This window comes from Propithecus coquereli, unplaced genomic scaffold (genome assembly GCF_000956105.1).
Source record: "Propithecus coquereli isolate 6110/MARCELLA unplaced genomic scaffold, Pcoq_1.0 Scaffold7, whole genome shotgun sequence".
NCBI classification, from domain to species: Eukaryota; Metazoa; Chordata; class Mammalia; order Primates; family Indriidae; genus Propithecus; species Propithecus coquereli.
The window spans coordinates 12,618,412-12,636,015 of record NW_012153062.1 but is presented as its reverse complement, the minus strand read 5'-3'; the positions used below and the strand labels follow the sequence as shown (position 1 = coordinate 12,636,015).

The 17,604-nt window shown below is 33.2% G+C and overlaps 1 protein-coding gene across 1 annotated transcript in view; it reads right to left on the bottom strand.

Annotated features, from left to right (window-relative positions):
• COL24A1 (collagen, type XXIV, alpha 1) overlaps nt 1-17,604 on the bottom strand; it is a 342,918-nt gene that overhangs the window by 128,939 nt on the left and 196,375 nt on the right. The window contains exons 24-30 of the mRNA XM_012661028.1: nt 15,998-16,051; nt 14,616-14,669; nt 13,355-13,408; nt 11,853-11,906; nt 3,827-3,880; nt 3,498-3,542; nt 3,330-3,374 (exon numbers count right to left, since the gene is read on the bottom strand). Coding sequence (XP_012516482.1) covers nt 3,330-3,374; nt 3,498-3,542; nt 3,827-3,880; nt 11,853-11,906; nt 13,355-13,408; nt 14,616-14,669; nt 15,998-16,051 — 360 coding nt within the window. The remainder of the gene's footprint in view (nt 1-3,329; nt 3,375-3,497; nt 3,543-3,826; nt 3,881-11,852; nt 11,907-13,354; nt 13,409-14,615; nt 14,670-15,997; nt 16,052-17,604) is intronic.

Genomic DNA, 17,604 nt, shown 5'->3' with positions numbered 1-17,604 from the left:
TCAGAGAGGTTAAGTAATTTGTACAAAGTCAAAACAGCTAGTAAATAGCAGAACCAATATTTGAAATCCAGTATGACTCCAATACAATATGACACATTATATGCAGAGGAATGATGATACATATAACTGTGGACTTCTCATCAGAAATACTAGAGGCTAAAGGAAAATGGTAAATCATCTTTATAGTGCTGAATGAAAACAAAATAAAAACACCACCATGTCAACCCAGAATCCTATATTCAGTGAAACTCTCCTTTAAGAGTAAAGGAGAAATAGAGACATTTCATAAACAAAAACTAAGAGAATTCAGCACTTGAAGACTTCACTACAAGAAATCTAAAGGAATTTTATAGACTACAGGGAAATGACACCATCTGGAAACACAAATCTTCAGAAAGGAATGACCAGCATCAGAAATGGCAAATAGGTTGGTAAATGAAAAACACTATTTCCCCACTAAGCATCTCTAAAAGTACATATTTCATTTATATTTAAGAAAATAATATTTTGTTTATGTTAAAGCAAATATTATAACTTTGTAACATGCAGTTTATAATATATGTAGATGTAATACATAAAACAGTTATAATATAAAAGACAAAGTATTGCTAAATGGTCCTATATGGTTGGCAAGTTTCTTACACTTGTGTTAAGTATTTACATAAAATATTTATTTTGTGGCACTTTAGAAAAAGTTTGCTGACCCTTGACCTACAGTGATCACTTAAAATAATAATGAGAAGAACTATAGATAAAACCAATAGATTAAAACAGAATTTTCAAAATTATTCAATGCCAACAGAATAGACTGAACAATGAAAGGACACAAAGTAAAACAAATCATAAATGGTAGACCTAAATCAAATCATATAAACAATTACATTAAATGGAAATGGAACAAATACTCTAATCAAAAGGAAGAAATTGTCAGAACGAATACAAAGCAAGATCCAACTATGAGATATTCACTTTAAACACCAAGACATGGATAGGCTGAAAGTAAATTAATGGAAAAGATACGCCATGTAAACAGTAAGCATAAGAAGGCCGGAGGAACTATTTTTAATATCAGATAAATTAGATTTCAAATTAATATCAGAAAAGGTAGATTTCAGAATTAAAGGGAGAAATAGAGAAATACAAAATCACAGTTGGAGATTGTTTTTATACCCTATCTCATTAATTGATAGAATATCTAGATAAAAAATCACTAGTATATGAACTGTTACAGTTTTTATATGATTTAGAAAGCCATGACCCAGGCTTTATTACCTTAAATGGATTGTGGCCTTTCTTCCTGATTTTCTCTTTGAGTCAGATCAGGCAAGTACTGTACAGGAAATGATGTTGGTTCACAGACAAAAATATATTTTTACTAGTTATCTGGGTTACCAGAGTATGATATGTGTTGCCAGTTTTCGTTTAATACCTGGCTTTAGAAATATGGCAATTCATAGATGGAGAGGGTCTTAGAGATTTTATCAGTCTCTTTACTTTTATCAATGAGAAAAACATGATCCAGAGAGCTAACCAATTTTAACAAGTTTATACAGTTTTTAGGATCATGCATTAGAACAAAGGTCAACTCGACCTCCAATATGTCTATTGTAGAGTATTGCCTGCTTGTTGACAGTGCATAAATGACTGGAGACACTAAGATTACTCTGAAGGATCAAATGAATCTTTGGGGCTTGTCTGACTTTTTTCAGTTGTTTGTTCTTAGCTTCTCCAAGATCTCAATCCAATCAAGAAGGAGACAATGTAGGCATAAACTTCAACTAATACAAACTCACGATTTAACATACAACCCATTTCATGCACTAACGTAGTGTAACTCTTCCAGCAGTCCATGAGACTTGCTTGCCATAAGCTAAGGTTACAAAATGATTCTAGTATCTTTTATTGAGGAAGTCAAACACACATCAAATGTCACACTTTTCCAAGCATACCTGCTGGGATGAAAATGAAGATAAAATTCTAAGAAAGGTCAAAAAGCAGTAAGTATTTCTATTTCTCTGGGACTCATTTTTTTTTTTAAATGAGAGAAATGAATTTGATGAACTCCAAATTTCTCCACTCATTGCAACATATTAGCTTTCCATGCAGTATAGCAAAGTGATCGGAATCTATAGAAACATGATTTACACTGATATAATAAAACCCAGAGGATGAATATTAATACTCAAGGAATATTCTTTGGGAATAACTTTAATTAATAATACAATGCCACACACAAGTTCTTTCCCTGGACAGAGTCATTTTTTCTCTTTTAGGTCTCTGATATTTTAGGCTTGACCACAGTCAACTATAATGCTATTGTGGAAAACAACTGGCAGGGGGCAGCAGATTTCAAAGAGGATCAAGCAGATGCAGTGACATTAGTGACAATTACTGTAGCAGCTAGAACATTTTCATCCTAACCTTTTCTGACTCCTCAGCTGCGATCTATTTATATTATCATCTAATGTTATAACTTATACACACACGTATATGACAAATAAAAAGGTCATCATTAAAAATTATGATTCTGAATGAAATTAAAAATACTCATACATTTAAGCTTATGGGCTCTTATGTATGTAATATCTTATGTGTATATATATGTATGCATGTATGTGTTTATCTTTCTTTTATTTAACATTTTTCCCCCTTAGTGATGATAACCACAGAACTTGTTGCCTCTCAGGGAAAAAAAAGTGCCTAATTCTGGTAAGATTCTTCACAGTAGGAAAATATCCAGCATTATAAAATATTAAAAACTCTTAGAGCAGTGCCATGGGAAAGCACGATGAAACACACAGCTCCACACTCCAAAGGTCTAAAAAGCAAAGTTGAGTTAAAAAGAAACTAGGCAAGAGGCCTCAAAAGAGGTTTTTCTTGCATAAGCTTTATTAACGTCCCATTATATTTATATATCACACCATTTTATTTTGAAATGGGTTTTACAGAAAAACTAATTTGTCATAACTAGAGTGGAATAAGAGTAACAGTTACCACCACCAGTTTATAGATAGGTATAAACAAGGCCCAGAATGGGTAAGCAACTTGCCCAAATAAAACAATGACTAATGATTAAAGGAGGAAAAGAACTTGTATTCTCTTAGTCTAACATACTGAATACTAAATAATAGTTGTATGAGAGAATAAAGCAGATAAAGGTAGTCATTTCATAATGCATACATATATCAAAATATCATATCGTGCACTGCAAATATATATAATTTTCACTTGTTCAAAAACCTCCCCAAACATTAAGTACACCCCCTCAACCCCCACCAAAAAAAGCAGATAAAAATTGTTCATCGCCTGATTATTTTTTTATTACTTACTGGTTTTCCTTGCACTCCTCTCTCTCCATGGTTTCCAGTCTTACCCTACACAAGAAATAAAATGCTTGGGTCAAGTAACCTTCTCCCAAAATATTAATCACACACCAAGAAAAACACAGAAGATTTAAAATGTTCATCATCTTTAATGTGAAATGTTTTATTACTTACAATAAGACCATGAGGCCCTCTTTTTCCTTGATCTCCTTTTTCACCCTAACAAAGTATCAAGACCAGGTGAGTTAATAAGAATGTGAATTATGATCTTACATATGTAGCATATACTCACATACAAAAAATAAAACATTAACTACATAGTGCGATATTGAAAAGAAAACATTTCAGTGTATGTAGTAAAAACTTTATATATATTTCGTACTTAGACTAAAAGAAAATTTAGAACCATACTTTTGTAAGGAAATACATAATTTTTTAGACCAGTAGGACATATGGCTCAATAAAATTTAACTGCATATGAAATGAGAAAAATCAGTGATTACCTTGGCACCCTGTATACCTTGTTCCCCTGAGAGACCATCTGGTCCTCTTGATCCCTAGAGATGGAAAAAATATTTGGCTGGTAATTTGAAATGTTCCTTTTTTACTTACTGTTGGGTGTCTTTACAGATGAAGACACTGTGACTTCTTTACTTGACAAACTCATTCTGCTTGTTTTTAATGCCCTGACCACAGAAAAGAAAACAGTTGGGTATTTGGCTGAACCTATTTACATGGGAGAATCAAGCCTTTGTTTTTAAAATTTAATGCTAAATAGTAAATCAAATGAGCACCAACATAGCTGATTCAGTTGTTAAGGTGGTTATAATATAGGTGTGATATGTGGGTATTTTGTTCACTTTATCATTTGTTCAGCAGCCAGCCAGGATATATTCTCAAAATAATGCTACATTAACTTAAAAGTGGCTGGTTTGTTTGCCTAACATATTTTTGGAATGGTGCTCTTCTCTTCACATTATAGAAAATGAGTGCTGCTTGTATTGTACCTACTACGCACCTGCTTGACAATCGTTACTGGGCGATGGTGGGGCACAGCAAAGGTACAAAACATGCTATTGAAAATATTCATGTAAATTTAAAACTTCTCAATATTTGTTCAATAATTAGTTCCAAAAAAGGATTAGTTGAAAAGTCACTCTCTAATAAAACAACAGAATAGTCTCCTTGCCCATATTATAACTTTTCTTGGAAGATCTTAAAGTCTTTTTTAAGGGACTTAATTTAATTCTACAGCCTCTAACTGAACATCTGTGCAAAAGAAAATGCATTAAGTGTTATGGGAATGCAAAATCATGAGAAAGTTTCTCCCTTATGAGGCTGATAGAATGAAACGGTAAATTATACAAAGTACTATAGCACAGGGAAGGATAAGGCATGTCAAGGGCCAGAAGAAGGATTCACAGAGGAAGACAGCCTTCACATGTTTGTAATGGGAACGAAGACACCATTTTGGCAGTTGGAGGTCAAGCTCTGACAGACTTATTCAAAACAGAAGGAATTCTACCTTGAGAGACAGTATGAAGAAAGGGGACAGAGGCCTGAAAAGAGATACTCACAGAATGAAAAAGCAGCTTGTTTGCCCAGGCTATTGATCACATGCAGAGAAATATTATCTTAATATTTCCACACTTAATGAGTATACAAAGGAAGACTGAGACTTAAAAGGTAAAGGATTGGAGTTTATATTTAAATCAGTTGGCAGAAATCTTCTGTTGAAGATTTCCATGCAAAACAGGGATACAAATCTCCCAGTACAACATGCTGATCTGAAGGAGCTCCGTAGGCTCCAGTACTTTCTCTTGTATTCCCTCTGACATAAGCTTTGGTTTAGATTTATATTATTAAAAGCTGCTTATTATAATAGGACTCTCTTCCAGGGTACTCTTAGGTTAACTACATTCCTTGATCCTCTTTGGCACTTTCATGGATTTGGAGAGAACACTCATACTCTGTGAGAATCTATAGCTCCACTGATACTATGAAAGTTATAGCCATTGCTCCAGCCCTATAATTTCTGTCTATTTTTAAAGTATTCCGTAATCTGTCCCCAATTTCCTTTTCTGCCCTATTTTCCAATAAAAGATTGGAAAACTAAATTACAATCTTATTGTGCAAGAACTTGAAGATCAAATTGAGGAGTATGGACTCAATTTAATAGATGAATAATTTTCACAGTGTGTTATTCCTTCAACAAATGTTTACTGAGTATCTGCTATAAGCCAGGCATTATTTTAGGCCCAGAGGACATGGTAGGGAGAAGAGACAAATCCCTGAATTAATAAACAAGCAAATAAATATGTCAAATTAAAATATAAAATGCAAATAAGTAGTTAAGTATAATGAAAAAAAATAAAGGAGATTATCCAAAGTGAGAAGCACTATTTTAGATAGGGTGGTCTAAAAAGTCTCTCTAAAGTGACATATGGGTAGACACCAGGAAGAGGTAAGATCAGGCCATGCAAATATCTTGGGGAAGATCACTGTGGCAGAAGAAATAGCAAGCACAAAGGTCTTGAGGTGGGGGCATGCTTGGAATGTTTAACAATTGAGTAACTGAAGATGAAAAAGAATAATGATCAAAGGATGACTGAATTTTTAAGTGTGAAGGTCCCTCAGGACTTTGCTCTACTTATTATCCTCATCTTAAAATTTCAGCAGCTTGTATTGATTCCTTTTCTCTGGCACCTTTAATGCCTAATTTTTCTCTTTCTGTCCTGTAAGAAACATTGCTAAGTTGTTTGGAATAACAGAAGAAGAAGGCTGAGACAGTGGGAAAAGGAATGAGTGCTCAACATCGTAAGATACTATACAACACAAGTAAGATCTAAACTGAAAATGTATCCACTGATAATTAGGCACTTAAAACCCCTTTGCAACCCGGAATTTCTGTCTTTCTGGATATTTTGTTGCTGGCTAACTGGTAGAATGATGACAGCATTAATAGAAAAACAAATTAGGAATGTAAATTTGGGATGAAGAGAGAAGAGTGGCAAAGATAATGAGTTCCACTCTAGACAATCAGACACGATGAAGCAGATATCTCCAAGGCTAGTAATAGAGAGTTAAAAGTCATTCTAAGTTTAGTTGGCAGCAGCCATAAGGATCAAACTTCAAAAGGCCCCCCAGACACAGAGCTATAAATTTAGAATTTTTTTAAAAAGACCGTTAGGCCCAAAGATGGCAAATAAATTTCATTTCTTGGAGAAAATCAGATTAAGTGACTGCCTAGATATATATGTAGAAAAGGATAAATCTAGCTGGAGGTAAGTCTCAAATTAACTGCCAGTTTCTTGTCCTGGCACATAAATCACCTATTACCATGGCTGAAATCGTCCAAATTCCACTTTTTAAGATGAAGAAACTGAAATCTGCAGATGTTAGGTGAGTTGCCTGACTCCCATGATGTCTAAATGTACAGAGAATGAATAATTGTGCTTTATTAAGTTTATAATATTTTTCAAATGTTAAAAAGAAAGTATAAAAATACTAGCAGAAACACAGGGAAAACACTTCAGGACATTGGTCTAGGCAAAGATTTTGTGACTAAGACCTCAAATGCACAGACAAAACCAAAATAGACAAATGGGATCATATTAAACTAAAAAGCTTCTACACCACAGAGGAAACAATCCACAGACTGAAGAGACAATCTATTGAATGAAAGAAAATATTTGAAAACTACTCATCTGACAAAGGACTAATATCCAGAATATACAGGAAATCAAACAACTCAATAATAAAAAAACAAATAATCCCATTAAAAACGGGCAAAAGGGCCGGGTGAGGTGGCTCACGCCTGTAATCCTCGCACTCTGGGAGGCCGAGGCGGGCGGATTGTTTGAGCTCAGGAGTTCGAGACCAGCCTGAGCAAGAGCAAGACCCCGTCTCTACTAAAAAAATAGAAAGAAATTATCTGGACAACTAAAAATATATATAAAAAATTAGCCGGGCATGGTGACGCATGCCTGTAGTCCCAGCTACTCGGAAGGCTGAGGCAGTAGGATTGCTTGAGCCCAGGAGTGTGAGGTTGCTGTGAGCTAGGCTAACGCCAAGGCACTCACTCTAACCAGGGCAACAGAGTGAGACTCTGTCTCAAAAAAAAAAAAAAAAAACGGGCAAAGGACATGAATAGACAATTCTTATAAGAAGATACACAAATGGCCAAAAGGTATATGAAAAAATGCTCAACATCACTATGTCAGGGAAATGCATATCAAACCACAATGAGATATCATCTTATTCCAGTTAGAATGGTTATCATTAAAAAGACAAAAAATAACAGATGCTGGTGAGGATGCAGACAAAAGGAAACTCTCACACACTGTTGGTGGGAATGTAAATCAGTGTGGCCACTATGGAAAACAGCATGGGGATTTTTCAAAAAACTAAAAATAGAACTACCATATCAGCCAGCAATCCCACTACTGAATATTTATCCAATGAAAATCAGTAGAACAAAGGATACCTGTACCCCCATTTATTGCAGCACTATTCATAATAGCAAAGATATGAATCAACCTTAGTGTCCATCAAAGAATGAATAAATAAAGAAAATGTCACACACACACACACACACACACACACACTAGAACCCTATATATCCATGAAAAAAATGAAATCATGTCATTTGCAACAACATGGATAGAACTGGAGGTCATTACATTAAGTAATGACCAGGCAAAGAAGACAAATATCTCATGTTTTCACTCATATGTGAGAGGTTAAAGAGTTGATCTCATAGAGATAGAGAGTAGAATGATAAATATCAGAGGCTGATAAGGGTGTGTGAGTGGGTGGGTGATGAAGAGAGTTCAGTTAATGGATACAAACATATAATTAGATGAAAGGAATATGTTCTGATGTTTGATAAAAGAGTAGAGTGACTATAGTTAAGAAGGATGTATTGTACATTTCAAAATAGCTAGAAGAGAGGACTTGAAATATTTCCAACACACAGAAATGATACATACTTGGGATGATGGATATACTAAATACCCTGACTTGATCATTACATATTTTATGCATGTAACAAAATATCACATGTACCCCACAAATACGCACAATATGTATCAATGAAAAGGTAAATCTAAGCATTGTTCTTTAAAAAAATACTTCCCACATTTATTATTTCATTTCCTCAGCCAGGATGACACAGGGAACAAAGAGAAGTTTCTCTGCCTACAGTGATGATAAATGTATTCAGTTTTTTTTTCAAAAAGGTCTAAGTAATGCCATTATATTAATTAAAGGTTGCTAGTTAAGAATTTAAGGCTGGAAGAACTCTGGGAAAGGTTGGTACTCTCTATGATTAAGGCAAGAGTAAGCTAATTAACTAAAAGCTTAGCTTTATCAACATTTGTATGTTTCACTGAAATTGGTTGTAGAAGTTATCCTAAGGGTTAGTGTATATGCCTGCTTTGAGTCCTAAGACAAAATAAGCTTTAGGATAAGCTCTAAGAAAGTTAGACAATAGCATTATAATAGGCATCTAATTTGGCATAAAGTTGTTTTTTTAAATAACTGCTTTAAAATAGCTCATGGGTATTCTCTTGGAGAAAGTATCCTGGATAAAAAGAACATCTAGTATTTTCTTTATCCTCTTAGGAAAGTTAAAGTTGGTTGCACTGAGCTATTAGAAGGTCTCAAAGCTAGAATAAAAATCTGATAGCTCAGGTATATAAATTAAGCATGTTTTGTAAAGTAAACACTACTTGAATTGTAGGCAGTGATTTAAAAGAGTTAACCAAATTCGTGAATTATCAATTTAATCCTAAATGTATTAGATGGTAGGAGACAGAACCACTATTTCATGTAAATACTAAAATTAAAAGAAAAAAATACGATTAACTAAGATATTAAGATAAACAGCACACTCATTTATTTAGCAGGACTTTTATGAGAACTCCAAGTCCATTTCTATGACCCCTGTAATTAATTTTTATAGGCTAAATATCTATGAATGAAGGAAACAGCCTTATTCACAGAACAAATGTCTTTGTAACTTGGACTCACTATATTTATATTTTTCTTCCAACCATATCTATCTGTCTTTGCTTGAAGCCTCTATTAATTTTAAATCACTCACATGTCTAACCAATTATTAATATGTCTAGAAGTCTCTTCTCGCTCTTGACTTACACAGCTGGAACAAAATGTTCCATTAAACAAAAACTAACATTATCAGTGATTTGAGAGAAAATATCTTTTTGATTCTTTTCTTGTTATAAACTTTATTTCAGAGGAAGAAACCACAGAGGAAGCTTTGTCTTATCACTTGGAGTGCTTTGGGTATTACTAGCATTGAATCTGAAGCCAGATACTGATGACTGCCTTCCCCTATATGGTATGCATTTCCTTGAAGGAGCCAAATTTCAGAACTTATAGTCAGATCTATTTTACTTCTTCCACAGAGAATCTTAAAATGTTACATATTACCAATATAGTTATTTTAATCCTTCCTTCCCATTTAAATCTTGAACAGCATAGTCAGAATAGTTACTCAGTTGTATGCCTCTACACCACCTCTCTAGAGAAAAAGTGCAAAACTTAAAGGTGTCTCCTGATCAAAGACCCAATTCGAGAGCAAGAAAGAAGATGAGGTTAACTTTGCTTTGTGTGTCATACCTCCTGGATTGGGATCACAGCCCTACTGGGGAGGATGGATTGAAGAGAGAAGAGGATAGAAACAGGAAGATACCAGAGGGCTACCACAATGGAAGTTCCTGATACTATATTCTTTCTTAAATATTCTGGTCTTCAGTTCTTTTTTTGTACTCCCAATGCCCATTGGTTGCCTGAAATATTCACCTGGTAAAGCAAGCTCTTTTTTCCCCCCTAAACAAAGCCCTTACTTCCAAACAAAGCTTCCTTATTTAGAAACTATTGGGTAAAATTTGTAAAATTATGAGCAGCAATTTTGGGAAAGAATCAGTAAAATGTATTTGGAGGATGAGAGGAAAAGTGATCCTTGGGGAAGTAGGAGTTGAGGACAAAGTGACACATCAGGAAAGAGTAATAGTCTACACAGGGATCACGGTCAGGTTAGACAACTGCAGAACAAATGAACTTTCTGTATGATTTATGAGATAGTACAAGTAATTCAGGAAAAGACTGTGCTTAGATATATGGTTTCTGCCTGTGTCAGTAAGACCTAAATTACTTAATTAACAAAAGGCACAAATAAGTATTTCTTCCTTTTTTTCACCTGTCATAAAACTGGTTGAACTTTCCCCTATGACTAATACAAAGCTGAACAAACATATTAGACCTGACCAAATATTGAATGCTGGCAGGGTACAAACCACTAAATGACAGTTTGAGTATAGATCATCTGCTGTCATTTTTTATTATAAATCTTATTTTTAAAATTCATGTGGCCATCAGGGTTGAAACTGTAAATCTATAATCTAGGATAGAAAATACTTTTTCAGAAAAGAAATAATAATAAAGACAAATTTGTTCTCTGTCTTCAATCTTCACCTAAAACATGGGACATGAAATTAAAGTTTTATTTCAAACTGGGAATTTATAACACTCTTTTCCCATTTGCCAATTGGAAACCCGCAGTTTTTTTTTTTTTTAAAACCATTATTAGGTAGAGGACATGTTTTTAGAATTTTAAAGTATTTTCTTCACTAGCTCTATTTAAATCAAAGTAAGGCCAAGTCACAAAGCAGAATTCTGAAAGCCCACATATTCAAATTAATTAAAAATTACTCCTTTACACTCCATGTGGTATTAAGTAAGCACGGGCTTCGGAATCAGACACACTAAGGCTTGAATATTGGTTGTGCTATTTCTCTGTGTCTACAGCCTACACGTTGAAACTCTTTGAGCCCTGGTTTCCTCAACGATAATACCTGAGCTATAACACTTCTCCTTCCTGGAATGGTTTTGAGTACTAAGTGAGATAATGTATTTAAAAGTGCCTGGCATGTGACAGGCATGCAATAAATAGTGTTTCTTATTTCTTTAAAGAAAAAAGAGGATTTAATGTTTAAGAGACAACTTAATGAAGATATTTCTTTTAATTCTGTATGCATAATTATTAGAAAATTAGTAACCCTCTGATTTAAAATAAACCCTTATTCATCCTTTGTATCTTTGTTCCATTTCTTAGTGCTCTTATTTTGTCTTGATGTTACTTTTCCTTCTTATGTAAGTCTATTGTGAATAGAAAAATAATTTATTTAAAGATCTTCACATTTACAATCCCCCCAAAACGGAATTAGAGATTGGGAATAAGAAAAAATAATTCTGTATGAGTTAGTGATATATGTAAAAATTAAAATGGAAAACTATGATCTTATAAATATAAATGATTATGAGTCATATGTCAATTAATGTAGGTAGTTCATTCATCTAATGTAATGAAAACAAGGAAAAAACCTGACAATTTCTAAGCACAATTTTAGAAGGCATGATATTATTTTTGTTGAACATTTATCACTATTCTTGAAGTGATTTTTTTTTTTCAGGTTAATGTACTTCTTTCATTAGGTTACTTACTGTTTGTCCTTTAGGACCTTGACTCCCTGGTGGTCCTCTTGCCCCAGCATGACCCTATATGTCGCAAATTTAAAAATCAGTCATAGAATTCACAGGAATGTTATCTGAATAGTAGTCATACCCTTTCTTATAAGTAATTCCCCTTGGGAATTCTTAAAATTATATTGACTAGGTTTCTTAAAAAATATGTTTTAAATCACACCTCCCTCCCTTGATATTCTGCTTTTGAGATATTCCGTTAATTGGAGAAATGGTGTGAACACCCTGAACAAAGAATGGAAAGCTTTTAATATTTACTGACCAGGCAGTTTTGGGGTAGAACACATATGGAGTAAGGGAGGAAGGAGATACCCACTCAGCCCGTCAGACCAGTCTAATCTGCCTGGCTCATCAAAGAAGCAATGGCTATCTCTATGAAATTTCCTTACCATTATTCTAGACATTTCAATCCTATCACATAAAAATGGATTTTTTTTCTGTTACCATGAAAAATGCCACAAAATGTTTCAAATTAATATGCCAAAAAAATAGCCTGCAATGGAGGTTAAGATGGTATTTATTACTAAGTCAATTATAATGAATTATTTTTATACCTATAGTCTTCAATCAAGGCTCAATTGGAAAATAAAATTTATTTATGAACTGTAGGCAGATAAAAACAAAGTGATTTTAGGATCTCAAATTTATTTATTATTTTATGTAAGTAAAGAGATTGGCAATTATGCCCTGGACCAGCCTTCTTCATTTTGGAAGCCAACAACATGTCTATGAATATACTGGAAAATTTGTATTATTTTTAAAACAGAAGCTTTACGAAACTTAGTATAAAGCATTTCTGATATGAAAAGTGCTGCTCAGGATATCCTGAAGGCTGATGCATATCCCAAAGGTTATGTATCTTTTTCACATTTATGTTTACAATAACTGTCAAATTTTGATAAGCAATATTTAGGGGCAGGATTTCATTATCTTTCTGTAAACAACAAATGGAGCATTTTCAATACTCAATTTTTATTTAATAAAGTATATTTTCTACAAATTTTATCTGGTTGTATAAGAATATTTGCAAATTTCTAAGAAAAATATGTTGGAACTTATAATTTCTTTATTAAATTGGTCTCACTTCTAATCTTGATTACCAACCCTATTTTCTTTATTTTTATTTCAGAGTATTATGGGGGTACAAATGCTTTGGTTACACAACCCTATTTTCTTATATGTGGTTATTCAAAAGAAAGTTTAAATGTTGTTCAGTTTAGGTTGCAGAACTGACACTGGTTAATATACCAAGTAGAGGTGAGAAAGTTCAAGATACCACGACCATATTCCAGAGTGTTTTGTACAGTTTGGGAGAGAATTAGTCTTTACTAGTTTATACATGATATCTGCATGAAAACAAAAAAATTTTGTTTTCGTTCAGCAAATTTTTGTTCAACAAAATTGATGGACTTAAATTAAAATAGATATTCTACAAGAGATCATAAAATTGTTCCTGTACTTACAGGTAATCCCAATGGACCCATGGGTCCTGGAATCCCAGGAGGACCTGGATATCCCTATGGTTTGAATGAAATATGAAAGATATGAAAATATCAATTGCATTTAATTATTTTCATTGAAGAGAAACCAGTAAATTATAAATAGTAATGAAAAGGGATAATTTGACAATCTCTCCCTTTCCTGTGCAAGATATGAAAGGTCGCAGGAACTGTTCTGCTGATAGAACATAGAAATAAAAAAACACGACTGTATAGAAGCTGTATAATCTATTTATTAGACGTGAAAATTGCTAGCTAGAATCACCTACTGCAGCTTATTGAGAAGAGAATATTCATTTCATCTTTCTGTAGGTTATGTTATCTTATGCATGAATGTATGCTATGTTATATAAATTATGAGACTATATAATTTTCAGAGAGATCAGGGAATTCTATAATGAAGGAATATGAATGTGTACAAATACTTTAGCATGTCAAATTTTAGAGGGACCACAAACTGTATTATATTAATATTGATTCAGAAAATGCCTTAGGAAGTAATGATTCCTAAAATTGATTAGTCTTATGGGTATGTTAAATTTCCTAGTTGACAGCAACTGGAGATAGCTAAAAACAACTTATAGAGATTTTCTGAAAATATAGAAGTTAAAACTAAAGAATAACTTAGGTGAAATGAATTTGTAGATAGTATTATAGGCCATCATATCTATCACAATGTATTTTCTGAAAGAAAGCTTATCTTATTGGTAATAATTATTTATTCTAGCTCCTATCACACTTAGAAATGATTTAATAAACTAAAAAAATGCAACCCAGATATAAAGTTTGTCATCTATTCCTATCTTAAAGATATAAGAGAGTGAAATGAATTCTGAGTTCTGACCTCTTTATGGCAAAAAATTACATCTGACCACAAACTCATGGAAAACTGGCAATGATGATCTGTGCCATATAAACTATAGTTTGTAGAAGAATAAGTAGAATTCTAATTAGTTTTTCTTCTGCATCTGTTTTAGCTAATTTATGGTATTTTAATTCTTTTCCTAAAACTATAGAATCATTTAACTAAGCCATCACATTTCCAAGTGGCTTAGTACTATATAGCATTCCAGGAGTTAAACCACTTAGAAAATTCTAATAGAAATTTCTTATAAAATAGCATTTTTCACTTACTTAAATTCTAGTCAAGGCAATTTCACCTCTGGAATACCTTAACTTTATTACGGTCTTCGGAAACATATTTTTAAAATCACTGAGATCTTACCATAATGCCCTTTTCCCCTTGGGGACCTAGTGGGCCTGGACCTCCACGTTCTCCCTTTTAAAACAACAAAGAGAAAAGAGGACCATTGATGCATGTTAATTAGTTATAACTGGGCTAAGCTTAGAATGGAAAACTGTCAGAATCATACCTTACATTCATATTTCATCTTAATTTCCAATCATTTTTAAATTTCTGAATTTTGCATTTTTACCCCAAAATTGCTAGACTTGTAGTACAAGAAACATTCTCTTAAGATGTTTTTCAAGGGAAAAATACTAAAAGTCTTGTTATTATAAAATATAAATTATGGATAAACACAACTTAAAATTGAGCATGTATCATATGCTAAAATTTTGTTAGTAGAAATACAATTTTATGAGACATAAAATATGAGAATAGTGAAAGTATTAAAGCATATTCAAAAACTAAGTAGTCTGTACAACCATTGGAAGACATTTATTTCTACAGTCTGTCTAGTCCAATTAAGTGCCCCCAAAATAATTCTGAGAGATCAAGATAATCAAGTCTTCCATAGCAGATTAAAAAGACTAAACTGATTCACATGAAAATTCAGGATTGTCAAAATCTTAGTGTAGAAGATTTAAGCCAGCATAGAAATAACTAAATCAGAATGAAAAAAATTATAAACCTATCTAGATTTTTTGAACTGAATTCATACGTTTTGTTACATTGTTAATAAAAAATCAATAAGTATATACTAAACACTTCGAATGTACTAAGTGGGAGTTAGGAGAGTTATAAAAAAACTTAACTTAGATTCTACCCTAAAGTAACTGTAGATATAATATTAACAGAGATGAAACAATTGGAGGACCATTAAGTTTTGAGCAGTGCGGTACTTGTGCTAAGTCTAGGAAGGGAAGAAATAGGAGGGATTAGAGGAGTCTGGGGAGACTGTGCAGACGGTATGGGAATTCAGCTGAGTCCAACGATTTGGTTTTGAATAAATAGATGGAAGGGGGACAGAATAATCTAGACCAAGAAAAGAGCAAGAATGGGAATAGGAACAAGTATATAATACATGAGACATGAGAGAGAGAGAAAGGTAAAACGATACTTATTCTTCTCTTATAAATCTGCTTCCTATAGGGGGTTTGCTCTTATAAAGTAGATTTAAATAATATTTTCTAGTCATAAACCTAGACTGTTTCTTCTCTTTATAGCCAAAACAGTACTATGCCCTTTAAAAATTAGAAACATACATGCTATTAGCTATATTTCCATATACTTAAAAGATTCAATATACATAATGTGCTAAAGTTATGAGTGATTTCTAATCAACATAAAACACCATGTGAAAGTCTCTCCTTTGAATTTAGCCTAGAATTATTACTGTAAAACGAAATAATGTAAGAAATTACCTTTTCACCAATGCTTCCAGTTATTCCAACTTCTCCAGGTAAACCAACAGGTCCCTTTTAGGAAAAAATATAACAGAAAATACACATACATTTCACTGGTCTCAAATCACCTATAATCACTGTTTCTTTCTAACTCATCCTAAATTTTAGATTGGAGTAAATTTTATATTGGAGTAAAATTCTCCTAGTATAAGTACATAGTCTATGGGCTTCCTATCAAAATTAATTTATTCAATCAACAGAAATATATGAGTGCCTAATATGAGACAGGCACTATGCAGGGAGGCAATGAATTTTAAATCCAAACAGTCTCTATCCTTGTGAAACTGAGAATCTACTGGATGTTCTTAAAAAAAAAACAAAAAACCCTGCAGGATACTTTTTAGTTTGATGCCATCTCATTTGTCTATTTTTGCTTTTTTTGCCAGTGCTTGTGAGGTCATAACCAAAACCATTGCCAATATCATTGTCAAATAGCATTTCCCCCATGTTTTTTTCCTAGAAATTTTATGGTTTCAGTTCTTATATTTAAGTCTTTAATACATTTTGAGTTGATTTTGTGTATTTTCTAAGGGTCCAATTTTAATATTTTGTATGCGAATATTCAGTTTTTCAAACACCGTTTATTGAAGAGATTGTCCTTTCCCCAAGGTGCCTTTGTCACAGAGTAGTTGACCATATATGTGTGGTTTTATTTCTGGGCTCTCTATTCTGTTCCATTGATCTATGTGTTTATTTAAATTTCTTTAAATGACCATTGGGCTGGAAAAGGGAATGTGGAGTGACTACTAGTGGGCACAGGGTTTCTCTATACGGTGATGATAATATTCTAAAATTAGAATAGAACGATAGCTGTGCAATTCTGTAAATATAATAAAAATATTGAATTCTATACTTTAAATGGGTGAACCCTATGCTATGTAAACTATATCTCAATAAAGTTGTTTAAAAAAAAAAAACCCTGCAGTTTTCAATAGCTGTTTGATGTGGATATATTGTTTAAGAAATCATTTCTGTGACCTCCTTCTTTGAAAGCCCCTTAATACAGGAGGGAACGATACACGCCTATCATTCATTCATTCACTCAAGAAATATTAATATTTGGTGCCTACTCTGTGTGGGGCATTGTGATGGCTGGTGAGATTTCATTAGTGAGCAAGATAGATTTAAGCCCTGACCTTATGAGGCAAAAAGTCTTGTAACACAGAGACAAAAACAACTAAATTAAAAATTAAATAATTACAAATTATGAAATAAGCTCACGAAGGAAATCACTGTGATGATGAAGTGGAGAATAAAAGAGAAGACTTATTTTAGCAAAGTTGGTCAGGGAAGGATGAGACCTGACATTTAATCTGAAACCTGAAGAGTAGGAGGAGGCCAGGCAGCCAAGTGAAGAAGGGAAGGGTATTTTAGGCATAGTAAATAGTTTCAGTAAGGAATGGATTTGATGTGCTGGAAGAAGTGAAAGAAGGCAATCAGTAACACTGCTTCAGAGTGAACGAGGATTAGGGTTTATCCACCTTTGTCTATATCATTCCTCCTTCAAGCAGCATAGAAAGCAAAGGGAATATCATAGAACAAACTTTACAATAAGAGCATAATCC